Source organism: Bos javanicus, chromosome 18, assembly GCF_032452875.1.
Source record: "Bos javanicus breed banteng chromosome 18, ARS-OSU_banteng_1.0, whole genome shotgun sequence".
In the NCBI taxonomy this organism is placed as follows: Eukaryota; Metazoa; Chordata; class Mammalia; order Artiodactyla; family Bovidae; genus Bos; species Bos javanicus.
The window spans coordinates 43799815-43825286 of record NC_083885.1 but is presented as its reverse complement, the minus strand read 5'-3'; the positions used below and the strand labels follow the sequence as shown (position 1 = coordinate 43825286).

The 25472-nt window shown below is 56.3% G+C and overlaps 1 protein-coding gene across 2 annotated transcripts; it reads left to right on the top strand.

Moving 5' to 3' along the window:
- The first annotated feature begins 9122 nt into the window (after positions 1–9122).
- On the top strand, positions 9123–24981 carry SLC7A10 (solute carrier family 7 member 10). Of its 2 annotated transcripts, XM_061387902.1 has the most exons (11): positions 9123–9504; positions 18730–18934; positions 20984–21135; positions 21608–21733; positions 21805–21958; positions 22649–22772; positions 22858–22961; positions 23303–23399; positions 23599–23748; positions 24312–24489; positions 24732–24981. In XM_061387902.1, exons 1-11 carry the CDS (start codon positions 9354–9356, stop codon positions 24860–24862), a joined length of 1572 nt encoding a protein of 523 aa, XP_061243886.1. In that variant the 5' UTR covers positions 9123–9353; the 3' UTR covers positions 24863–24981. The 2 variants fall into 2 exon arrangements, with proteins under 2 accessions (XP_061243886.1, XP_061243887.1); XM_061387903.1 differs by lacking the exon at positions 23599–23748.
- Positions 24982–25472: the final 491 nt, after the last annotated feature.

Genomic DNA, 25472 nt, shown 5'->3' with positions numbered 1-25472 from the left:
CATTCCACCAAGGCCCCTAAGCTGCCTGCACGACTGAGGACAGTCCCTGCCCATTAATAATAAAATCCTGCAGTGTCCCAGGGGCTGGTGAGTCTCAAATTCAGAAGTATCTGGTGATGCCAAAGTCTTGTTTTCACATGAAAAGCGTTAGTTTGTAACAAGTACATGCCTAGAGTGCCCCAATATTTAATAGTAACTGATTTTGACCTATCTCTGTGTTTTGAGGCACCAGGTCTCTGAGGGACCCGCCTAAGCGCCCAGGCCCACAGTGCCCGATCCCCTCCAGTGGCGCCCACTCCTCCGCCCGCACCTTTCTCAGGCTCACTGCCTCCCTGCGTACTGGGCAGGTGGGGAAGCTGGGCCCATGGGGCCCACAGAGCCCCTGCCCACCAGGCTGTGGTTGGCTTGTCAGGGCAGCTCACTCCGCTGTGAGAAAGGCCAGGGCCCATCAGATAAGGCCCTGGGCCCTCCCCACACCACCGCCACTGCAGAGGCTCTATCGCCTCCTGTCCTTCCCCAGCCCTGCCCCGAGGCAGGTGTGCTGCGCGGAATGAATTTTACTACCAGATCTCTCGGGTTTCACTATGAGTTTCCTGACCCAGGCCAGCACCCACGGCCCCGGGGGCCTCCCCTCCATGTCTAGGGCCAGGACAGGCAGCAGAAGAAGGAAGTAGGCACAGCCCTTGGGAAGGACTTCCCTGGCTCCCAGCTGACTCCAAGAGAGGCTAGGTCCTTTCCCAAGAAGCCTGGCCAGCCTGTCCCAACCCCTTACGACAGGATTCACCAGGGCCTGATTTCCTTGTGTCTGAGAGGGAGGCAGGCTACAGAGTCCACCCCAAGGTCAGAAGGCTGCCCTCTGGTGGCATCTTTTGGAATGGCCGGTGTCCTTGAGAGACGGCCAGGGCAAAGGTGTCCTGGTCCGGGAAGTTCACCTGGCAAGATTTGGGACTGGGACAACCAGGAGGGACAGGAGAGTCCAATTCCGGAGCAGAGGCCCAAGCCACAACTTCTCATATTTTCTACTGGTCCCTGTTACCCACAGCCCTCACCACCTCCAACAGGGGGCTACACAGGGCTGTGCCTATGGGAGTCTCAGGGGAGAACACGGCTGACACAGGACAACGTGAGGGTCCCAGACTCCCCAGCAGGTCACCCTACCCCTCTTTTTCCCTCTTCCAACCAGTGGGCCCAGGAACCCCAGGCGCTGGGCAAGCTGCCCCTGAGAATAGCTGTGGCACTAGGGGATCATGCCCCATTCCCACTCCCTCCCCTTCACAGATGGTCAGTGACTCATCTAGCTTAGAAGTCAAGAGCAGGACTGGGGCTGGAAGCTGTATCTCTGAGTTCGCAGTCAGATGCTTGGGAACCTGCATTGAGGATCTACTGTGTGCTGGGAATAAGGCCAGATTGCCTATGAGGAGCATCTGGTCCAGCAGGAGGGAAGTAGTAAGGACAGGGGCAAGGTGGACACAGAAGAGGCACGTGGTCCCATCTGGGGACCAGGAGGTCTTCCTGGAGAAGGTGGTGAGCAGGCTGACTCACGAGCAACACAGGAGCAGGAAGGTGTGCGTGAGGGGGTGCAGGCCAAGCAGACAGCATGGGCGAGGCAAGATGGGGACCGACATCTGAGCATGCAGAGCCTGGCACAGTGGCTTTAAAGGTGAGCGCACATCCTAGATTGCTCAGACATCCAGTTAATGCCCTCTCATCCTGCTTTAATTATTAATAGCACCCCCTTGCATTTTCAAAGGGCCCCAGTTTGGACTGTTAGTCAAATGGCCTCCCTGGATTTCCCTGGTGGTCCAGTGGTTAAGAATCCACCTGCCAGGGGCGGGGGAATGGGCTCGATCCCAGGTCCAGGAAGATCCCACATGCCTTGGAGCAACAAAGCCTGAGTGCCACAGCTACTGAGCCCGCCTGCTGCAACTGCCGAAGCCTGCTTGCCTAGAGCCTGTGCTCCTCACCAAGAGAAGCCACTGTGATGAGAAGACTGTGCGTCACAGCTGGAGAGCAGTTCCTGCTTGCTGCAACTAGAGAAAGCACAGCAATGAAGACCCAGTGAAGACAAGAATAAATTAATTAAAAAAAAAAAAAAAGAAAGAGAAACCTGTTCTTTAAAAAAAAAAAAAAATTAAAAAATAAATAAATGGCCTCCCTGCTGAAACTGAGCAGGGAGACTTTGGGATGGGGGGGAGAGATTTGATTTGCATTTTGAAGCAATCTTGGGGTGACGAAGAAGCGGCCGTCAGCCTGGAGGAAAGAGTGGGTGGTGGAGAGTACTGGCGAGGCTGGTGTGGAGGATGGAGGAGTCAGAGCTCCGGGAGTGGAGACCGAGATAGGGATCGCAGAGTGGGCGAGGGCTTGGTGTCCTGACACACCCTTCATGTGATCATTCTAGAAGCACCGAATGTGCAGGCTGAGCCCTCAGCTTTGGGCACAGGGGACCCTGCCATGGACCCTCACACCACGGACAGCCAGAATGTCACCAGCCCAGAATACAAAGTTGTTTTTAATTTCAGTCTCACAGAGTATTTTAAAGTTTGGTAACTAGCTGAACAAAGGTGAACTGCGAGAGAGGAACAAAAGTAATACAAGGGCCCCCCTCCCAAGGCCAGAAGATGCTGGGCTAAGGAGTGTAAGTGTGTGTGTGTGTACATGTGCACGGGGGGCAGTCATAACCCCTGCCCTGGGAAACTGGAAGAGACAATGCTTTCACTTAAAGTTGGCTGCCTCAGGTCACCAAAGACAGTGTCCTGATTTCCCTCTAACTGTGCTTTCTTCATTGTCTATTCCACAGTGACCTTAGGAGCTGGGATTTAAACTAAATATTTAGGCATATGTATGTGGAGCCTTTGTGTGGACTCCTGCCCCTGGTCCAACCAGTGCTAGGGCTAGACATAGGCAGTGGCTGTCCAGGGAGGGTACAGAGACTGGAGACAGAAAACAAGGAGAGGCAGAGACAGCCCCATGAGACAGAAGCAGAGCGGTCCCCTAGAACCACCCACAAGGAGATGCTGGAGACTTAGGGAGTGGTTTGGGATCAGGATGGCAGAAACTAAGGAGAAACGGGCTGCCTGAGCAGCCACCTAGGCTGGAATGTAAGTAGCAGGAGAAGGGGGGTTAAGGCCAGAACAGGTATGGAGGTACTGAGCAGGTTCAACACCTTTGAGGAGCTGGTGGAAAAAGAACTGGCCCAAGGACACCCCAGCTCAGATCCTGTCCCATCCAGGGACGCTGCAAAGGACATGCTTAATGTCCTATTCTTATTGAAGTGAGCACAACCTACATATAAAATATTGCACATATCCTAAGTGTTTTGCTTGATGAATTTTCACAAACAACATATTCATACAACCAGCACCCAGATCAAGAAATAGAACACAAACCACCCCAGATTCCCTCCCTCACCCCTCGCCAGTCACCACCTCCAAGGCACCTCTGTCTTAACTTAGAGCGTCATACATTAGTTTTGCCGAGAATGTTATACCATATTCAGCTTCTTTTGTTCAATATTATGTCTATAAGATGTATCCAGGTTGGGGCATGGTAGTAATTTGTTCATTTCCTTTGCAGTACAGGACTCTAGGATTTGAATGTACTTTGACATATTTATCCATGCCACTAATAATGGTTTCCTGTTTGGGGCTACTGTGAAGAGGGCTGCTATGAATAGCGTTATAGGGACTTTCCTGGCAGTCCAGTGGTTAACACCCCACTTCCACTGCAGGGGGCACGGGTTCTATCCCTGATCAGAGAAGATCCTGCATGCCCCACAGCATGGCCAAAAAATAAACAATAAAATAGTTAGTTCTTTTAAAAATAATAACAATGTTATAAACATCTGGCAGTGCAGTTGTATCTTTGTTTCTGAAAGGTCCACGGGAGTGTATCTTTGCCTGGGCGCTCTAGAAACAAAGCCTGAGGCAAAAGCTTAGGTGGCACTTCTTACCCAGAGTGTGAAACCACAGGGAATCAAGAGTGAGGCTAGAGACTCCCCTGGTGGGCCAGTGCTTAAGAATCTGCCTTGCAATGCAGGGGGTGTGGGTTGTAAGATACCACATGCCTCTGGCCAAAACATAAAACAGAAGTAATACTGTAACAAATTCAATAAAGACTTAAAAAGGAAGGACTTCCATGCCGGTCCAGTGGTTAAGAACCCACCTTACAATGCAGAGGATGTGGGTTTGATCCCTGGTTGGGGAACTAAGATCCCAGATGCCGCGCAGCAACTAAGCCTGCCCTCCGCAACTACAGAATCCATGCACTGCAATGAAAGATCCCACATGATGCAAGCAAAATCCTGCGTGCTGCAACTAAGACACAGCCGAATAAATAGTTAAAAAAAAAAAAAAAAAAAGACTGAGGGGAAGGGAAGTGAGGCAGGGAAGGCAAGAGAGCCAATATGAGGGTGAGTTTCTGAACTGGCCACAGCTTGCCAAAAGCATCTGATTGCTGGGCCGGTGGGACCCTCCTGCAAGAGGCCTTGTAATGAACAGGACTCATGACAGTCCATCCAGGATGAGGAATGGCGGAGAATTTGTCCACTGGTTACCACCTGCCTAACTTTTGATAAAAATCAGGCCCAAGTATGTTAACTCCTCTGCATTTTGGGTTACAAATGTGTGGGTACCGGTTTCAACCCTCATGGTCTCAGACCTCAAGGGATAGCAGAGAAGACCTGGGTGGGGGTAAGGGTGATGGGAGGTGTCAGTAGGTTGTACTTGAAAAGGAAAAGAAAGTAGCCAGGCCCTCAAAGCAAGGTGAGGCTGGAGGATCTGAGGTGGAAGCTGGCAGGTGTCTGATAAAGAATGGAGATGCTGGGCCATAGGGATTTAGTGCCTTTGTGCATGGGCAGTCAGTCGTGTCTGACATTTTGTGACCCCAGGGATTGCAGCCCACCAGACTCCTCTGTCCATGGAACTTTCCAAGCAAGAATACTAGCATGGATTACCATTTCCTTCTCCAGGGGATCTTCCCAACCCAGGGATGGAACAAACCTGCGTCTCTTGCGTCTCCTGCATTGGCAGGCAGATTCTTTACCAGCTGAGCCACCGGGGAAGCCCATAGCAGTTTAGAAATACTGCCAAAAAGGCTTCCAAGCTGGTGTACCAAGGCACACTCCCTCCACATCCTTGGCGACACTCGTGTTTACTTTTAAGCAGTGTGGTGGACGTGCATTGGTAGCTCGTTCTGGTTTAATTTGCACTTCCCTGATGACTAATGAGGTTGAACACCTGTTCAAGAGTTTACCAGCTATTTGGACATCCTCCCTTGTGAAGCACCTACTTAAAGTCTTTTTCCTACTAATCTGTAGTTTTTTTAAGATACAAGTCCCTTATCAGATACACGTACTGAAATAACTTCTCTCAAAGGTGGCTTACTTTTCCCTCTCTTAGTCACGACTTTTGATTAACAGAACTTTTAATTTTTAACGGAGTCAAATATATCACTTCTTTAGTGATCTTGCTTTTTGTGTCCTGGGTAAGGCAACGAACCTATTCTTTTCCCTAAGTCTTCTTGTAGCAGCCTGGTTGTTTTACCTTTCACGAGTTCATTTAGCTTTCATGGGCACATCCATGGACTCGGTTCTAAGGTATAGAGCAAGGCAGAGATGAAGGGGTTTTTTGTTTGTTTGTTTTCCAATATGGATACGTCATTGATTCAGCACCATTTACTGAAAAGTCTGTCCCACTTCTCTCCCCGGCTCTGTGATGTCAACTTTGTGGTAACAAAATAAGAGTCCAGAAATGAATGAGTCTATTTCTCATTTTCTATTCTGTTCCTAGTTGATTGTTTATCCTTGCACCTGTCTTCCTAACTGCAGTGTACATCCTCCAGCTTTGTTCTTCTTCATCTATGTTTTAAAATCAGCCACTTTGCTAAATTACCTGATTAACCTTGAGTTATAAACATAAATGTTTTATATAATAGAAATGTTTTTGGATTTTCTATCCAACAGTGTTACATGTAAATGACAGTTGTATGTTTTCCTTTCCTATCTTCACACCTTTTTTTTTATTCTTTTCAGATTGGCTTCTTTCACTTAATAACATGCATTTAAGTTTTCTCCATGTCTTTTCATGGGTTGATAGTGCATTTCTTTTTAGTGCTAAGTATGGAGAAGGCAATGGCACCCCACTCCAGTACTCTTGCCTGGAGAGTCCCATGGATGGAGGAGCCTGGTGGGCTGCAGTCCATGGGGTCACTAAGAGTCGGACACAACTGAGCGACTTCGCTTTCACTTTTCACTTTCATGTTTTGGAGAAGAAAATGGCAACCCACTCCAGTGTTCTTGCCTGGAGAATCCCAGGGACGGGGGAGCCTGGTGGGCTGCCGTCTATGGGGTCGCACAGAGTCGGACACGACTGAAGCGACTTAGCAGCAGCAGCAGCAGTATTCTCTTAAGGGATTCCCTGGTGGTTCAGACAGTAAAGAATCCACCTACAGTGCAGGAGACCTGGGTTTGATCCCTGGGTTGGGAAGATTCCCTGGAGAAGGGCATGGAAACCCACTCTAGTATTCTTGCCTGAAGAATCCTATTGACATAGGAGCCTGGTGGGCTACAGTCCATGGCGTCACAAAGAGTCAGACATGACTGAGTGACTAAGCACAGCACACATTATTCTATCATCCTAAACTGTAGATGTACCATTCACCTACTGAAGGACATCTAGATTACTTCCAAGTTTTGACAATTCTGAATAAAGCTGCTATAAACATCCATCTGAAGATTTTTGTGTGGACTTGAGTTTTCAACTCCTTTGGGTAAATACCAAGGAGCACGATTGCTGGGTTGTATGATAAGAGTATGTTAGTTTTTTTAAAAAACTGCCAAAATATCTTCGAAAGTGGCTGTACCATTTTGCATTCCCACCAGCAACCAGTAAAAATTACTGTAGCTATACATCCTCAACAGCATTTGGTGTTGTCAGTATTTCAGATTTTAGTCATTAAAAGGTTGTGTCTTATCACTTCTTTTTCTTGCCTTATTCCACTGGGAGGACCAGCCCAGTACTGTATAGAAAAGAGTGCTAACTAACATTCCTTCTCATCTCCAGTCTCAGTGGGAAAGCAAGCATTTCGCCATTGAGCACGAAGTTACTGAATGGGTTTTGTTTGTTGTTTTCTGTATCTTGGAGGGTTTGAGGGTTTGGTAAGATACCTTTATCAAATTGAGAAAGCTCCTTACTATTTCTAATTTGCTAAGACTTTTTTGGTTTGTTTAAATCGTGAAAGACTGTTTTCTGAATCTTTTGAGAACATCCTACGATATTCCTATTTTTTCCTCCTGTTAATGTGGGGCCTTATATACCTCTTGTCATTTGGATGGTAAACCAATCTTGCCAACTTTTTTTTCCCATCAGGGTTTGCAAGGTCTGGTGTATTCCACTAAAATGACCTCCTGAACTGTGGGCCTGGAAAACAAAATACAAATTCCATTCTGCGCAGTGCCCTAGGGTCACCCCCCTCCACCTCCTGAAACACCGACTCCACATTTCAGGGACCACGAGAGGCTCACCTTGGAAAACCACAGGCCCCTGGCCCGTGAGGTTCATGCCAACCCTGGAGGGACCCTCTCCCAACAGACCTTATCGTTGCAAGGGCAGCTGGGTGCAGAGAGTCGAACAGGTTAGACCCCAGTCCACATCACCCGCGACAATTAAAGAGTCCCCAGAGCTCGCGCCGCTTGCCCTCACCCCACCGCCCGCGCGAGGCTCCTTTAAGAAAGTCCGCGCTGAACGCGTCTCTGGGGCGGGAGGCGGAGGGCGCCAAGAATGCGGGACTCCGACGGGAGCGCGAGGGCTGAAGCCCCGCTGGGCGGCCTCCCCCACCGCGTCCCGCCAGGGTCGTCCCACGCCTACTCCTAGGTCCCCACCCCCAGCTTCGAAGGTCCCCCTCGCCTGCAACCTCGGAGCACCGCCACGCTGGCAGCTCGACGCTCCGCGCGCAGCCCAGCACGGGGCCCAGACCCCGCCCCACCCCCGTCCGCCCGTCGGAGGCCGCGGGCGGGGGGAACACGGGTCGCCCGGCGCGGCTCATCCACATTCAGGGGACAGCGCGTCGCGGCGGCCGCCAGGAAGGGACAAAGGCTGTTCCGCCGCCGGCCGCACCGTGCCAGACTCTCCCCTCCCGCCGCCCTGGTGGCCCCCGACGCGGCCCTCCTCGTGTCTGCTCCGCCGGGCCGGGCTACGCAGTCCTGACGGCTTCCGGGAGGAGGAGGCGGCGGCAACCTCCCTTGGGCCCTGCACACCCGACCCCCGCCTGTGACCCCAGAGGCCAGGGCCCCCTTCTCCGCGTCTCCGGGGCAGTTGAGGTGGCCTCGTCTCCTGGTGCGGGCTGGACTGCGCGGGGCCTTCGCCAGGGACCCGAGTTCTGGTGCACCGAGCCCGAATTCTCACCTGTGGCCAGGCGTCTGCGGGTAGAACCTGCCAGGCTCAGCGCAGAGCCGGGCTGGGCGGAGAGCGAGGGAAGGTGGGGTTTTGAGCCGAAGCCCTTCCAGGGCCCCCACGAGGCACTGGGTCCCCTCTGGATGGCCGTTGAGGGCTCCAAAGTCTTCACCCCGACCCCATCTCCCCAGACTTTTGATGGCGTGGCCTTAGGGTCTCCTGACCCCTTCGAGGGGATCCCGGACACAACCTATACCCCTCGGAGAACTGTAGCTCCTACACCCTCCACCCAGCGTCTGTCTGGAGGCCAAGGCGGCCAAGGCGGCATGGGAAAGGGTTTGCGCCTAGCAAGCCACTCGGTCAGCTCCCTTTACTATCCCGGGAGCTCAGCGTCCACCCGGAGAAGGGGCCCAACCTCCATCCCTCTCCTGGCACTCGCGCTCTACGGACCCGAGCTAGGATTTAAGGGGTCCGGCAGCGCTGGCGCACAGTGGATCTCAGCACATAGACGGCTATGATATTGACCAGCTTTCTTCAGTCTCCTTGAGGGCAGGGACAGTCCTGCCTTTGAGCCCTGCCCCCCTACCCCCACCCCAGGAATGGTTGTAACTCAGGCAGCGGGAGGACCCACTTCTTAAGCCTTCTTGGGTCTGGGAAGTTCTTCCTAAGTCTGCCCCAAGTCCTTTCCCTCTTTCCAGGCCTGGGTTGGGAGGGGGAGAGCCACGGGGAGGGGGGGGAGAGTTCCCTTTAAGGAAGGTGGGGGAGGGGGCTGCCGGCCGGTCTTCCTTCCGCCCCTCCCTGGCCCCCGCCGCCGGGGCTCAGGGCCCGGGCCCCGCGCCCGCGCATGCGCCCGCCTGTGGGCGCTGTCCCGGCTGAGAGGGCGGCGCGCACCGACAGCCGGACTGACAGGCGGCCGGTCGGACCGACGGGACAGTGCGGGGAGCGGGGACGCGGCGGGACAGCGACATGGCCGGCCACACGCAGCAGCCGAGCGGGCGCGGGAACCCGGGCCCTGCGCCCTCGCCCTCCCCCGGCCGGGGTCCCGGCCCCGGCGCCTCGGAGCGGGTGGCGCTCAAGAAGGAGATCGGGCTGGTGAGCGCCTGTACCATCATCATCGGTGAGCGGGACCGGAGCGGGCGGGTGCCTGGGGCGGTGAGGCCTGAGGCGGACAGCGGCTTGGAACAAGGAGCACCCCTCTCCGGGTGCGCCTAGCGGTCCGCGACGGTGGACCATGGATGAAGGATGCACGCCCGCGGCACATGCGGCGTCTCCCTTCACACAGCAGCCGCAGAGTTCCCAAGTGCCCCGGACTTCTGCGCTCGAACGAGGTGCAGGTCCCGTCCACCGCTGGAATCCTCCTGCTGTCCTTATTTCTTTAAACTTCTGCAGGGCAGTTTCCCTCAGTCTTATCATCTCTAACATGTGGTCCTGCCTTGAGTGCAGGAGCCTTGCCAAGTGAGCAGACACTGTAAGCTGGCCTACTGCTAAGGCCTCCCAGTTCTGGATCTTGTGGCTCAAGCAGAGTTCCTACGGTGTGCAGGGTCCAGGTGCCATAGCGTGTGAATGATTTATTCTTCCAAAGCAGGAGGGACTGTGGGTAGCCTGGACAGGTAGAACCAGCCCAGAGTGGAAATGGGTTCCGAGAATGTAATTAGTGCCAAGATTGCCAGCTGGACCCTGGCGCAGGGGGGCGGAGCAGCAGTGATGGGGCGGCTGAGTTGGGGTGGGCAGACCCCGCCTGCAGAAAGGCTTCCTGGGGTGGGACCCCACTCGCATCCTCTCTGGCCCAGCTTCCCCACCTGAGAATGAGTGCACACATCCTGCCCACATATGGGGATTTCTGGGTAGGCAGAGGGCTCAGGGCCCAGTGAAAACAGTGGTGGGATTTCCCTGCTGTCCCAAGTCATGAAACTGACACCTCAGGAACTGGCCAACCCAGACCTGTGCCTGTGTCCACACAAGGTGCCCCAGACAGCCCTGTGGGAGGAGTCTGTTCCACCTCCAGTGTCCCAGGAGACAAGGGCTGGAAGGATGAATGGAGTGGACTTTGACTGCTCTTTCTTTATCACCTTCTCATGCTTCCCATCCCCAGTCAGTGGGAGCTGCTTGTTCATCCTCGGATCCCTGGAGATGGAAAAAGTTGGGGGCTCAGGAGGACAGTCTGGGGTCTTCACTTCCTCCTCCGCTGGCCCACCCCCACCCCCCACACTGGAGCTCCTGGGCCAAGGCTGGGGTCTAGCTGGGGTCTAACTCACACTGAGGGTTGCCCCAGGACACAGCCCCTGTACAGGTACCCCTCTGTCTCACCCCCTTGCACCTGGAAAGGCATCTTCTAGGAGCTGATACTGATCTGGTCTGGAGCCCTTCTTGACCTCGAGTGCCCCTGCCCGTCTGCTGGGAGGACAGTCTCCTTCCAGGGATTCAGTCAGAGTACTGGCTAGAGCTTTGCCCTGACCCACACCCTCTCCAGGAGCTGTGCCCCCAGAAAGAGGAAGCCCACACATCGTGGGTGGACCAGGGAGTTCAGAGGCTGACCAGCTACAGTGCCCAGAAGGGGCAGAGAGAGACGTGATTTTTCCTGGGCTGCCTCAGCTAAACCCAGCATCCTCGAGCATAGACCTACTCTGCCTTATCCCCATATCCCATCCCCGCTCCCCTAAGTCCAGCAGAGGCTGCTGGCTCATCTCGCCTCCTGAGAGGGCCCTGGTGGTGATGGTGGGAGCAGATGAGGCTAACTCAGCAGGAGTTTTTCTGTGCAGCACAACTCTGCCCTCCCAGCTTCCCCACCTCTCATGCCATTTTTGCTGTTCCAGGGCCACTGTTCCCTTGGCGTGAGGCCTTGAAGACTGAGCTGGGCTTTAGGAGTGACTTAGCCAAGGGTGGCAGACTCAAAAACAGAGCCCAAATGATCTGACTGCAGCCCAGGACACTCAGGGGTGGTCCTATAACCCTACTTGGGGAGTTTTGAAGGGTTTCAGCAGGCGGGAGGCTAGCCTGGGCAGAAAACAGACAAGGGGAGAATGTTCCAGAAGGTGACAGATGAGGCAGGTATGGCCTGAATCACTGCACCACCATCTCCCACCTGACACCCTGAAGGTCCCCCTCTTCACTGTTCCAGGGGCCGCATCTCCCACATCTTATCCCACTTTCCTGCTCTGGGGAGCCTGGCCAGAGTAAAAAATATCTTCAAAGTGTCCTATTTTAGCCTAAAAAGTCTTGAGAACTTTATAGCCTTCTTCATAATTTTTCTTGTTTGTTAGCAGCTACTCTTCTTATCTCCAAAACTTCCAAATACTCTCCCAGAAGATCCTGTAATTCTCTCCCCTTGCAGCCCCTACCTCAGGCTAAGTAGGGCTTTGGGCTTGAAAAAGACTCCACCTAAAACGTACTTAGGACCACTGAAGCAAGCACAGCTGGAGGGGAATGAGCCAGCCTGGAGGAAAAAGAGTCCTCTGGGGCCGGAGCTGTGCAAGACATCACTACATCTGTCTATTCAGAAAAATACGCCTGGCTACATTATGAAAACACAGTCTCCCTTTATCTCATGTGATTGCCCACCTTGCAAGATGGGAATTTTCATACCACTTTATAGATATAGAAACTGCTGTTGAAAGTTAAATGATGCTGCTGCAAGGGGTGGACTTGATATTTGGAACCAGAATTGGGCTCCTCTCCCAATCCAGCGTGCTTCTTCACACTGCTCTGGTGCAGGGCAAAATCAGAGCCAGATTCAGAGCTCATGATAGGGGAAGGTTGAGGATTAAGCTGGGAGCTCATCCAACCAAGATTTACTGAACTCCTCACTCTACTATAAATAGACAAACAGGTGGACAGAGAAGTCTTCTGTGACTCCTCACCCCCACCCAAGGCTGTATGTACAGGATCCCTTGTCCTGACTCAGGGACCACAAACAGCTACCTCCCCAATTCATGCCCAAGGAGGGACTGTGCCCAGGTTCAGCAGACTGAGAATCACCTGTGTCTGCTGACCAGGCTGTCCTGGCCTCCACTGTCTCCCTTTGACCCAAATATCCAGCCTATGTTTGTGGATCAGGCTCAAGTGTGTTCTGGGGCTCTGGGGTCTCCTTTGTGAACCCCATCTCCTTAGGAGCCAGTACCTATGCACCCAGCTGTGGCCAGGTCCCTCCATTGTCTCCAGGGCTGGAGATTCTGGGCTGCTCAGGATACCCCTCTTCAGAACCCTCACCCCCCAGCCTGTCTTTGCTTCACCATAGCCCCAATTTACAGATGAGGGAAGTAGGGACCTGAGGCTGCCACCAGGCCTGGGTCAGATGCTGTTGGTGTGCTCTCGATCACCCTTGGGGGCTGAGGCAGCTCCAGCCACAAGGGTGGGGCTGGCCAGCACTGGTCATCTTCATGCATCTATTCAACAGTTAGGTACCAAACAGTGCAGGGCTCTGTTCTGGGTGCTGGAGACACAACAGGGAACAAGACAGACAAATCCCTGTCCTCCTGGAGCTGATGTTCCAGCATGGGAAGTCGAAGAGCAAATAAGATAAACCAGCTGAATGTTTAGATGACCGGGTCATGATTAAGCGCTAAGGTGAGAAGATGATAGAGAGAGGTTTGTAGATGGGTGATGAGTCAGGCATGGGATGGGGTCCAGTCTGTGTGGGTCTTGCAGCCACAGTAAGGACCTTGCCTCTTTTTCTTTGTCAGATGGGAGCCCGAGGAGGGCTTTGAGCAGAAGAGGGATGGCGTGGGGTGGAGTAGGATGGAATGGAACAGGATGGCATGGCATGACATGGCCTGGGGCTTACTGTGGGGGAGAGGCTGCGGGCTGAAGCCGGAAGCCCAGTCAGGAGTCACCCAGGTAAGAAATAATGGTGGCAGACAGTGGGGTGATGCTAATGGCGGTGCTGAGAGGAGGTTCAGTCCTGGGCATGTCTGGAAGATTGAGCCAAAGGACTTGTGATGAACTGGATGAAAGATGTGGCCAAGTAGAGTCTAGGTGATAGCGAACTGGAGCCTGAGCAGCTGGGGGCCTGGTTTGCCATTCATCGATCTGGGAAGACTGTGAGGTGAGTAGGTCCAGGGAAGAGAGTTCTGTCCTTCTGCTCATCACTCTCTCAAAAGGAAAGTGGGTCAGTCTGGTGGTACACACTGGCCGATTGGCACTTTCAGGCATGTCTTGGAAGTGTCCCCACTCACCTCCCTGGAGTTCTGCCACGACTTCAGCGGGCACTTGTGTCCCCCAGAGGGGTGCCTGACATGTGCTCACCACCAGGACACTGGGAGGCAGAGGCTTCACCCAGAGCAATAGCAAGGCCCCCAAAGCAGGGCTCTGGCTGCTGACCCCACGGTGTTGAGGTCCCAAGGGGCTCAGGTCTCCATAGGTCAGCTTGGGTGGCTGGCTGTCTCCAAAGTAGACAGCAATAGGGACTGCCCATAAACACTTCCCAGGACCTCTGAGGTAGCAGACAGGATGAGTACAGACCCACATCACTCCCTCATCTCCCCATCTTACAGATAAGAAGGTTCAGAGAGTGAAGCACCTTGTCCACAGCCCCCCACCATGAGGGATCCAGGGTTTGAATTCAGATTTAGGGGTTCTCAACTAGTCATTGGCCCTGCCCACGGTCTCAGGACACTTGGGACTTACCAGCAGGAATTTTGAGTTCTTCCCTGGAAATCTCATGGGTCACATCCTAATGGGGAGGTGCTGGGACTCATTGCCCAGTGCAAGGGAAGGAGGCCTGGCCCATGGCCAGTCCCTGACAGGGCCCAGGAGTCCAGGAGCTGTTCTCTGTCAGGCCAGCAGGCCAGTGTGGCAGGAGGAGGCCACGTCATAGCCATGCTCACTGAAAAGGCAGGCATGTGTAAGAGGACCTAGGCCCTAGGGGTCCCCTGTCCTTTTAGGGGGCTCAAACTCCTCATCTCAGCAGGTCAGGGCATAGTCCCTGCCCTCTGGGAATGCAAGGTCCACCCAGGATGGCAAATAAAGGTAATCACTTCCTAGCCATCCTCCAGGTACCATGGGAGAGGAGGAGGGGCCCTATTATAGAGATCATGGTGGGAGATCAGGGAGGGCTTCCTGGAGGTGGCATTGCTTCTTGGAGGCCAGTGAGCTGGGAAGAGACCTGCCACGGGAGAGGACAGAGGGCCCTGAGCAGACCGTGTTTCCTCTGGCAGCTGGCAGGACATATCCATCCTGCCCAGCAGTACCTCTGCCAAAGTCAGGGTTGCCCCAGCCCTCTGCTGCCCCCCGAGTCCCATGGCCCTTCCTGGCAGAAGGGGAACCTGAGGCTTAAAGGGGGCAGCACAGGCCTGAGTCACACAGCTGACTCCTGTTCAGGGATGGGGGTGGTGGTGACAGGACCGCCCCGACCCCTCCCTGAATCAGACTCTGCACATTACCCCCACACACACCCAGGGCAGCCAGCCCCTTCCACCGGCATGACCTTCGTGGTCTACCCTGGGGACCTCCATAGTCGGCCACTGCCTCCCAGAAATAGGTCAGCACGCACTGCAGCAGCCAGGGGAACAATGGCCCTTTCTTCGTTCCTCCACGGAGCTGGGTAAGCCCCATCAGGCCAAACATCTTAATGTGATAAAAACCACCCAGCTCGGGCTGAGGGAAGAGGGCCGAGAGGATACTGGAGGGGGGCCCCCCTGGTTGGGGGGACTCATCCTCACCACCCTCCTGGGAGCTCTGGCCCCGCCGAGGACCCGCGAGGACCACAGAGCAGCCGTCCCATTGGGTGGACAGGAATATGGAGGCCTCGGAACACACATTCCTCCAGCCTACTGAGACACCTGACCAGGTGCTCAGCAGTATCTCCCAGCCCATCCCACCTTCCATGGTCCCTGCCCTTCCTCTGCTTCCTCCAGAGCAGGATCCCCCAAAGGATGGACTTGTCCACTGTGCTTGGTCACTTAGTCACGTCCAACTCTTTGCAACCCCATGGACTGTACCCTACCAAGCTCCTCCGTCCATGGGGATTCTCCAGGCAAGAATACTAGAGTGGGTTGCCATGCCCTCCTCCAGGGGATCTTCCCAACCCAGGGATTGAACCCAGGTCTTCAGCACTGCAGGCAGATTCTTTACCATCGGAGCCACCAGGGAAGCCCAGGAATACTGGGATGGGTAGCCCATCCCTTCTCCAGGGTCTCTTTCCGACCCAGGAATTGAACCAGGGTCTCCTGCACTTCAGGTGGATTCTTGACCAGCTGAGCTACCAGGGAAGCCCAGACTTGTCCACTGCTGTTCACTAAATCTGGCAGAGCTGATTCTGCCGGGCCTGAACATGGGCGCTGAGAAGGGAGGCCTGGACCCTCCACCACCAGGAGCGATAGGCAGGCATCCCTTATGGCTCTGTGGTCCCTTCTCCACACCCCTAAACATCCACTGCTGTAGGCGGCCACCTCAGCAACATCCCTCCTTGTCCTCTGCCCCTCATCTAGCCTTTTTGCTCCTTGCATAGCCCCATCCCACCCACATGGTACCAAGAGCAGCCAGTGGACCTTGATGGGGTTTTCTGCCATCTTCCAGCGCAGACCCAGGGCAGAGGCTGGAGGATGTCCAGGCCTGGAGGAAGAGGCCCCCAAAGACCTCAGAGACACCTGCTGGCACACGTGTCCCTTTGAGCCATGTGGGGAGAAGTCCTGCACTGTAGCCTGAGGCCACGTGTCTAAAACAATAGCAGTCTCCACCCCCGGCCCATCCCCCAGTTCCCAGCATCCAAGTTAGTGGGCAACGACTACTGATATGTCCCTTTCAGATCCCAGCCTTGGGAGACGAGGTGCCAGGTGTGGCTTCCCCGAGGGCTACCCTGGTGGGGCCCTGTCAGGCTGAATTGTACAGGGTGGTGGTGGGGGCCCCACAGTAGGGTGGGGGGGGCCGCGTGGCTCAGGGCTCTGGATGCACCCAGCTCCTTCCAAGGCCACCCAACCCCCGCTGGCTTCCAACCTCCCTGGCTTTTGGCAAATCCTGCTCCACCAGGTCCTGAGAACAGAGGCTCTACTACTGGACAGAGTGAACTCAAAGACCCTTTAGAAACCCAAGAGCCCACCGAGGCCCCGGGCCCCACAGTGGATGAAGCAGGTGGCCTGTCTCCCCCTAGAAGCAAGCTGAGGACACAGCCTACCTGGGGGGAGGCTGGGAGACAGAAATTCTTTCCTCCTTATCTGGATGTGTTTAGGGCTCCTGGGATGTGACTGGAAAGCCAAGCAGGGCATCGTGGCCATCCAGACTGGAAATCTGTGTCGACTGGGTGGGGGTGGGGTAGGACTGTGAACAGGGAGTCCATGCAGATGGGCGGCCCCAGCTGTGTCCTCATCCAGACCTGCCTGTGGGCCCTGCAGGTGGAGCCGGCAGACTCTGCCCTCTTGGTCCTGTGCTCCCCACCTGGGCCCTAGCAGATGGGGCCATTTGTGGAGGGGTTGAGGCCCAGGTCCCAGCAGTGCGACTTTTTTATTCATGTGGCCTGTGGGTGTGTATGCGCTTGTGTGCTCAGTCGTGTTCGACTCTTTGCAACCCCTTGGACTATAGCCCACCAGGCTCCTCTGTCCGTGGGATTTCTCAGGCAAGAATACTGGAGTGGGTTGCCATTTCTGGCTCCAGGGGATTTTCCTGACCCAGGCATTGAACCTGTGTCTCCTGCATTGGTGTGCGGGTTCTTTAGCAGCTGAGCCACCAGGGAAGCCCATGCCCTGTGGGTTCTGGGGTTATCTCCTCTTGGGCAGGCCCTACTGTACCTCACCAGTGATATGACTGGATTCATTAGCACAGAGGATGAGGCCCAGGTCACCCAGTGCATTATCCTCTTTGCCCTAACTGCCAGGGAGCTCAGGGTTAAGTGGGCAATCAGCATTTTGCTCATTCTGGAAGCCTGCTCTGCAGCCTGCAGCTTGGCTCTCTGAGGGTCTCCCATTGTTCTGCTCCCAGACCCCACGAGTCAACAGAGAGTCCCACTCTGACCAGTGCCCATCCTTCCAAGACTCAAGAGTCAGTCCAGGGGCAGGCCAGGCTTTCTGTGACCCATGACCTGCCAGATTCCACTGGCACCCAAACCTAGAAAGCCAGCCAACCCCTCTGTTCCTGCCCAGAGTCTCCTGCTGGGAGGGCCGAGTGGAGACAGCTGCACCCACTTCACAGATGAGAACATTGGTCCCTCACATCGGGGCACGGGTGCCATTTAGGACCTCAGGCCATTCATTCACTCATCCCGTAGTTTGCGCAACAGATGTGTATTGACCACCTACTATGTGCTGGAGGCCCTAGGTGAGGTTTCCAACAGTACACACAGAATCACCCGAAGATGCAAAGAACATCTGGATGCAGCTGTGAATGAGCTGAGGCTTCCCATACAGTACTTCACTGAATCCTCACTAGAGCCCTGTTGTGCAGGCAGGACTCGAGAGGTGACCTGAGCTAGGAGAGATTCCTGGCTTTCTGAGCCCCCGCCAGGATTTCCCACTGTGGTCCTGGGATTTGAGCAGTAACTCCTGTTTGCAACAGTGGCTGTTCCCAAGGGAGAGGCATCTGTGCCCAGACCCCAGGCTGAGCCAACCGAGTCCTGCCAGCCTGCCACCGTCCACCTCATCCCTGAAAATGTACCAGGTCCTCTCCCTCACCCCACTGCCCTTTGCCCAGAAGCTGAACCATTTTAAGAACACCAGGAAACCAGATCTCTTCTGAGTCTGTGTCTGCCGTCTGTGTCCTAGGTCAGGGAAGAGCCCAGCAGGCAAAGGGCTCTCTGACAGGGAAACAGGAGATGGAAGATAAAGAGAGTATGGAGCAGGGTCTGGGGCTGTGAAGTGGGAGGAGGAGCCTTGCCAGCTGGTCAAGGAGGGCTTCCTGGGGGAGGTGCCGTCCCCAAGACACTGTGAGTTTGGATCTCGGCCAATAGAAAGTGGCAACAGTGTCATGGTCAAGGTCTTGCTTTAAGTGACCGGCTCTGCCAGCAGGCCGGGAGGAAGGAGGTGGCTGGAGGCTGACAAGCCTGGAGGCCTTGGCCAGGGTTGAGGGGCTGCACTTGGGCCCTGTGGGGAGGCACTGGAGTGGCTGCCACTGCTTGGGCTTGGCCCACCTCATGGGAGTGAGAGGCAGAGGAATTTGGAACAGGACTCATCTCTGGCAGGGAGCCTGTCTGGACAGACAAAGGTGTCACTGTGCATGTCAGGGGCTGGGGAGGGGAAATGAGGTGGCCAGAGTGGGGCTTGCAGGGTCTCAGGGGCCCGTGGTGTCCACATGCCTCCAGGCCCACCTCCAGGGAGCAGCCCAAGCTCCCCTCCTCACTGCAGCATCTAGAGCTGCACAGAGAGGCTGGCCTGCTGGGGGCACCCCAGACCTGATGCCTCCCTACCTTTCCCCACTGCAGGAAACATCATTGGCTCGGGCATCTTCATCTCCCCCAAAGGGGTCCTAGAGCACTCTGGCTCTGTGGGTCTGGCCCTCTTCGTCTGGGTCCTGGGTGGAGGCATCACTGCCCTGGGCTCACTCTGCTACGCGGAGCTGGGAGTGGCCATCCCCAAGTCTGGTGGGGACTACGCCTATGTCACTGAGATCTTTGGGGGCCTGGCTGGGTAAGTGTGGGGCTCTAGCAGCTGGGGGTGGGGACAGCCTCTCCAGAACCGATGGCCTGCTGGGCCCGGACCCCAGTATCCTCTTCTGCTTCTCATATCCTGGGGAGGTCATGGGAGTGGGTGGAGGGAAGGAGAGAGTGTTGGATGGCCTTCTAAGGCCAGGGTGTGTGGGACCAACGCCCATGGCACTCCAGCCAGACACTAGCTGGCCCCTGACCTCTCTGTGCTACCTTTTAAATAAGCCTCACCTCCCTCCCAGGTGTTTACAGGTGAGAAAGTCCTTACTATGGAAACTTCTAGATGTTGTCAGCATCCAGGCAAGCAATGAAGGGCATGACATTCCTATTAACGCTCTGCAAGAGCTTTCCTTTAAATAACTTCTAGTGTTCCTTTAATCACCGTGAATGTTAGCTAAGCACCTGCTGCTTGCTGAGGGCCGGGATGCAGTGATAAAAGAGTCCGGCCCAGTCGTCAGGTTGCTTACAGTACAGAAGGGAAACTCCTCTGATGTGATCAGGACCAGGAGGAGCCTTGCTCTGAAAGTGTAAGAGGTAGCTGCCCAGTAGCCAAGAAAATAGCTGCCTACCACCCGGAGAAGGCTGCCAGAGAAAACACTTTTGCGCTGAGGCTTGAAGGGGCAGGTGGGGGTTTTTTGGCTGACCAGTGAGGAAGGATAGGGTGCACGTACAGAGGGTGGTGGCCTGGGCTTGGCGGGGACTGGGCAGCCTGTGGGTGGAAGGGAACCCAAGCTCCATCTAGCTGAGCCACGCTGAGGGCCTGAACAAAGGTCCAGGAAGATTCCAGAACCATTAAGGAGTCCAAATTGTGGGGACGTGGTGGCCGGTGTGGCATGAGGGAGGGCTTTAGCAAGACTCCACTGATGGGGGTTCCTGATCAGGAGGGGTAGATTTCAGGCTGGGGTTTGTTACTTGGGTGAGGTCTTTGGCACACCCAGGAGATGCTCAGTCAGGCCTTGGGTGGGGTATCTGGAGCACAGAGAAGTCTAGGCTGAAGAATTTAAAGGGTGGTTCTGAGCAATGCGGTCAGGGGCCTTTAAGAGGATGGAGTGTGGCAGAGCGTGCACACTCCTCTGGGTGTGTCTGGGGGTGTTCTTCTCTGGGGAGGGGATCCTCAAAGGGGCCTGGGACCCATGAAAGCAGAAGAATCATGCTGTGTGGCTGGAATACTTGAGAAGATGGGAGAGGAGGGCCCAACCCCCACCCCAGGGACACATAACACTGAGTGGGTGTGTGGGTGGGGAGAGGGGAGCACCCAGTATGAGAGGGGGGCCAGGGTGCTAGGATGTCCCAGAAGTGAAAGGAGTGGGGCAGGGGGGAATGTGTACAGCGAGGAGCATGGAAGCAGGGCTACAGAGCAAAGGCCAGGACGGAGAGGAAGCCACTGAGCTTGGTGCCCCAGAGGCCACTGGTACCCTTGGATAAGGCAGTGCCCACCTTCAAGGTGGGGTGGACAGGCGGCCAGCACCACCCCCACGGACAGGTGGTGCCCTGGGTGCAGCCAGAGCCCCCAGGAACAGGTCAGACCTCACTCCCAAGTGGACACCCTGCAGAGGGAGTTTCGGGCAGAGGGGACCTGAATCCTTCCCACCCTACCAGGGTGCTTTGCAAGGTCTGGTCCCTCGGGGCCCACAGCTCAGAGTCAGCCATCTGTAGCCACAGGGCTCTGCTGGGGACTACTTCTGGAGCCAGGACTGGAGGTCCCAGGAGAGCCCAGCCCAGCTCAGGAACAGCCTGGGGCCGAGGACCTTTTCTTTAGAAAAGGGGTGGGTTCCCTAGTCTCTCTCCACACCTGCCCAGAGACAGCCCATAGCAGTGTGTGCTGAACAGCTATCTCTGTTGAAACAATTTATCAGTAGAGCAGACACCTCGACAAGGTGGGCCCTGCCTCCCTGGACTGAAGCCAGCCTCTGGGTTCCCACAGCAGCCTGGGTACCAGGGCTCAGGGTGCAGCCCCGCTCCCCACACCTGGGCCCACTTGGCCCGGAGGGTCCCGGGAGGCCCGCCCCACTCGGGCCCTGGCTCATTCCAGCTTCCTGCTGCTCTGGAGCGCCGTGCTCATCATGTACCCCACGAGCCTGGCCGTCATCTCCATGACCTTCTCCAACTACGTGCTGCAGCCCGTGTTCCCCAACTGCATCCCGCCGGCTGCCGCCTCCCGCGTGCTCTCCATGGCTTGCCTGAGTGAGTGCCCAGTCGTGGGGGTGGGCAGGGCCTCTGTCCCCAGGACCCGCCCTGCAGAGGAGGACTTGGGGGTCTTTTTTTTTTTTTTTTTTTTCCAATGTGGACCATTTTTAAAGTCTTTGTTGAATTTGTTGCAATATTGTTTCTGTTTTATGCTTTGGCTTTTGGGCCTGGAGGCTTGTGGGATCCTAGCTTCCTACCCAGGGATCGAACCCACACCCCCTGCATTGGAAGGCAGAGTCTTAACCACTGGACCACCGGGGAAGTCCCCTGTGGGAGGACTTGGGAGCGGGTATCCCTCCAGCTGCCAGACCCCCGTGAAGCTGGCCTCAGGGGGTGGGCTTCTGGCACTCTGGCTGCTGCATGAGACACCCCGTCCTGCAGCCGGGGCTGGACTTGGCCATGGCCCACCATGAGGGGCTTGGCCTCGGGTGCCTGCTCACCCACCTGCCCTCCTGTCCTTCTCCCGCAGTGCTCTTGACGTGGGTGAACAGCTCGAGCGTGCGCTGGGCCACGCGCATACAGGATGTGTTCACCGGCGGGAAGCTGCTGGCCCTCTCACTCATCATTGGCGTGGGCTTTGTCCAGATCTTCCAAGGTAGGGCCGGGCATGGGGCTGGGTGCAGGGCCGGGGAGACGATGCTGACCCTTGGCCTCCGGACCCCCCAGGACACTTTGAGGAGCTGAGGCCCAGCAACGCCTTCGACTTCTGGATGACGCCGTCCGTGGGCCACCTGGCCCTGGCCTTCCTCCAGGGCTCCTTCGCCTTCAGCGGCTGGAACTTCCTCAACTATGTCACAGAGGAGCTGGTGGACCCTCGAAAGTAAGTGGGGCATTGGCCCAGCCCTGGGAAGGGGTGGGAGAGGCGGCCTCCCCAGCCAGGCCTGCGGTCACCTATGGCCTGGCTGCGCTGCTGATCCCCACGAGCGGCTCTGGAAAGGCAGCCAGGAGGCCTGTGTTCCAGCCTGACCCTGCTCTGTATGGTTGTGGATGAGTCACGGCCCCTCTCTGGGTCTCGGAAACACTGAGTCTCATTGTCTCCCTGTAAACGGATCCAGCTATGTGGTTGGCCAAAAAATTACACATGTGCACACAACATGGTCCCTAGAAAAGAAGCCAATGGCTCTGTCTGAGGCTCAGCTGGGACCCTGACGGTGAACAGTTACAGCTGGGGCTGGGGGTGAGGGGTGCCGATGGGAGTCCCTGGGGACCCTGGCCTGTGTGGACTGAGCTCTAAGGACACTCTGAGGATCTTCAAAGCTGATTTGGCTGTATGCAACATTCTTTTCACGTGCAGACATTAGATCCGCCCCCTCCCCCAGGATATTAGTGACTCCTCCTCCTACCAGGCTGTGCCAAGGCTGGGCTGCGGAGTAGTGGGGAGACAGACTGACGGATTGCAGGGCTGTCCTCTCCCCTGCCCTGGAGATGGGTTCAAAGCCCCATTACCTCCCTGAGGCCCCACCCCAGCCCCCCAAGGACCAATGCTGACACGCTCCACCACTGTCCCCAGGAACCTACCTCGTGCCATCTTCATCTCCATCCCCCTGGTGACCTTCGTGTACACCTTCACCAACGTCGCCTACTTCACCGCCATGTCCCCCCAGGAGCTGCTGGCCTCCAATGCCGTGGCCGTGGTGAGTGGGGGCCCCCGCCTGGTCCCTGGCTCCTGTCCGGCCCCCGCCCCACCTCACGCTCTGCTTCTCTTCTGTGCCCACCCAGACCTTCGGGGAGAAGCTGCTGGGCTACTTTTCTTGGGTCATGCCCGTCTCCGTGGCACTTTCCACTTTCGGAGGGATCAATGGCTACCTGTTCACCTCCTCCAGGTGACCGGGCTGGAGGGAGAGTGGTCAGGGTGAGGCCAGGCCGCCGCCCTGGTGCACGGGAGCAGTGCTGGGGGAAGGGAAATCCCGCCTGGTTGAGCCCACCTGAAGGTGGGACGAGGAACTCTCGGGGAACAGAGATCTGATCCCACTTCTGAGGAACAGGAAGCAGGAGGGAGGCAGGCTGGATGAGGGGAAAAACTGCCCAGTGGGGCTGCTGGAGCAGGGGGTCAGAGGTGACAGCTCAAGAGAGCTATCAGGTCCAGAGCTGAGGTCGGGATCTGGCTGGCAGGGAGGCCCTGGGCCAGGCTCATGGCCCCCACCCATCTGCCCCCATCCCCCAGACTGTGCTTCTCTGGAGCCCGAGAGGGGCACCTGCCCAGCCTGCTAGCCATGATCCACGTCAGACGCTGCACCCCTATTCCTGCCCTCCTCGTCTGTGTAAGTTGGGGGACCAGGCTGGCAGGGCAGGGAGCCAGGGCCACGCAGCAGCCTGGGTGGTGGCAGGGGGTGAGGCCTGGCCCTGTGGGAGGGGAGGGCCGGGCTCACCGACGTCCTGGCCTGAGCTGGCCGGCCCAGGGCCCCTCCTGGGCTGACAGGAGGCAGGTGGGAGCCAGACCTCAGCCCGGTCCTCTCCCAGTGTGGGGCCACGGCGGTCATCATGCTCGTGGGAGACACGTACACGCTCATCAACTACGTGTCCTTCATCAACTACCTCTGCTATGGCGTCACCATCCTGGGCCTGCTCGTGCTGCGCTGGAGGCGGCCAGCGCTCCACAGGCCCATCAAGGTGAGGCCGGGGAAGGACTGGCTGGCTCACATGCCGGAAGTGGTCAGGGCCACCCCCGGGGGCAGCGATGGCAGCAATGGGGAGGCCAGGCTTTGCCATGTGCCCAGCCCTGCCTGGGGCCCTGTGTGCACTGGCGTCTTCAGTCCTTAAGCAGCCCTATGAGGTTGGTGCTGTGAATACTCCCACTTCATGGACAGGAAAATAAGGTTAAGACACGGTCACAGAGGATTCCACGAGCCCACACAAAACAGAAGCCCCGAAAGCGAGCTAAAAGGAAAGTCCTCCCATTTGCATATCAATCCTTGAGCTGGAGAAGTAAGTGCTCAATGCCTGAAATGTGGAACACTGAAAATCATTCACCTCCAGCCAAGTGCGAGCGGCCAGTCCACATACAGTCGTGGTGGGGAGCTCCGAGCCACTGAAGTTGACAGACCCTCAACAGTTGGGCCAACTGGGCTCCTCAGGTCTCAGCTCCCAGGAAATGGCCCGAGACCCCCAGGGTTGGGGGGTGGGCAGGAGAGCTGGGGGGGTGGTGTCCTGCACTGCTGCTTGCTGTCCCCCAGGTGAACCTCCTCGTCCCCGTGGCGTACTTGGTCTTCTGGGCATTCCTGCTGGTCTTCAGCTTCATCTCGGAGCCTATGGTGTGTGGGGTAGGCGTTATCATCATCCTGACAGGGGTGCCCATCTTCTTCCTGGGAGCATTCTGGAGAAGCAAACCAAAGTGTGTGCACAGACTCACAGGTGAGCTGGGCGGCTCCCCGAGGGGGCGGGGCCTGGAGATAGGACCCTCTCTGGGCTTTGCCCTAAAGCGGGGATCTCCCGGCAGCCGAGGTGGCCACACGGGGCCCAGTCACCACCAGACGTCTGCCCATGGTGTGGCTCAAGTGTCCGGGTCCCGTCACAAGAGAGCAGCTCCCTGAGGACCCCTGTCCCACGGGGTCAGACCCCAGCGTCCATGTGTTGGTCTGTCTGTCTGTCCTCAGAGTCAGTGACACGCTGGGGCCAGGAGCTGTGTTTCGTGGTCTACCCCCAGGGCTCCCCAGAGGAGGAGGAAAATGGCCCCTGCCAGCCCTCCCCACTGCCTGCCACGGACAAGCCCTTGAAGACACAATGAGACATTTGTGGAGCCTGAAGCAGCTGTTTCTGTTTACATGTTGTTTATTGAGGAGGTGTTTTTGCAAAAAAAAAAAAAATTTTTTTCCTGGGGAAAAATAAAAAGAGCTCTGACTCTTAGGGCTTGGTAAGGAAGCCCTGAAGATGTGGACTGGGTCCCCTGTCAGCACTGCCCTGCTAGCTTTTCCTGGAAAGATCTGTGCATAAAACAGGGCTGGTGGTGCACTTGTCTCAGGAACTTGTTGGGTCCCCCTGGGTGGGGGGGGGGGGGGCATGTGTGGAGCTGGCTGGAGCAGGTGGCTTGGTTGGCTCAGGAGGAGGCTCTTGACTTTTGGGGGTTCTGATGCTTGAGCCAGACACTCCTTCTCTGGGGTTGGCACCTTGGTGTCCAGGGCCAACCCTGCCCTACAGAGGTGGAGGACTGAGAATTGGCTGGGTGTGACCCTTTCTCCCATACCCTGCTGTAGGCTCAGCCACCCAGGAGAGCCTGGGGTCCCCACCAGAACTGCCTTTCTTCCCATAAATCCCCACGGAGTGAGTGTCAGGACTCAGTGGCCTGGCTTGGTTTACAGTTGGGGAAACTGGGGCTTTGAGACGGGATGGCATGGGTT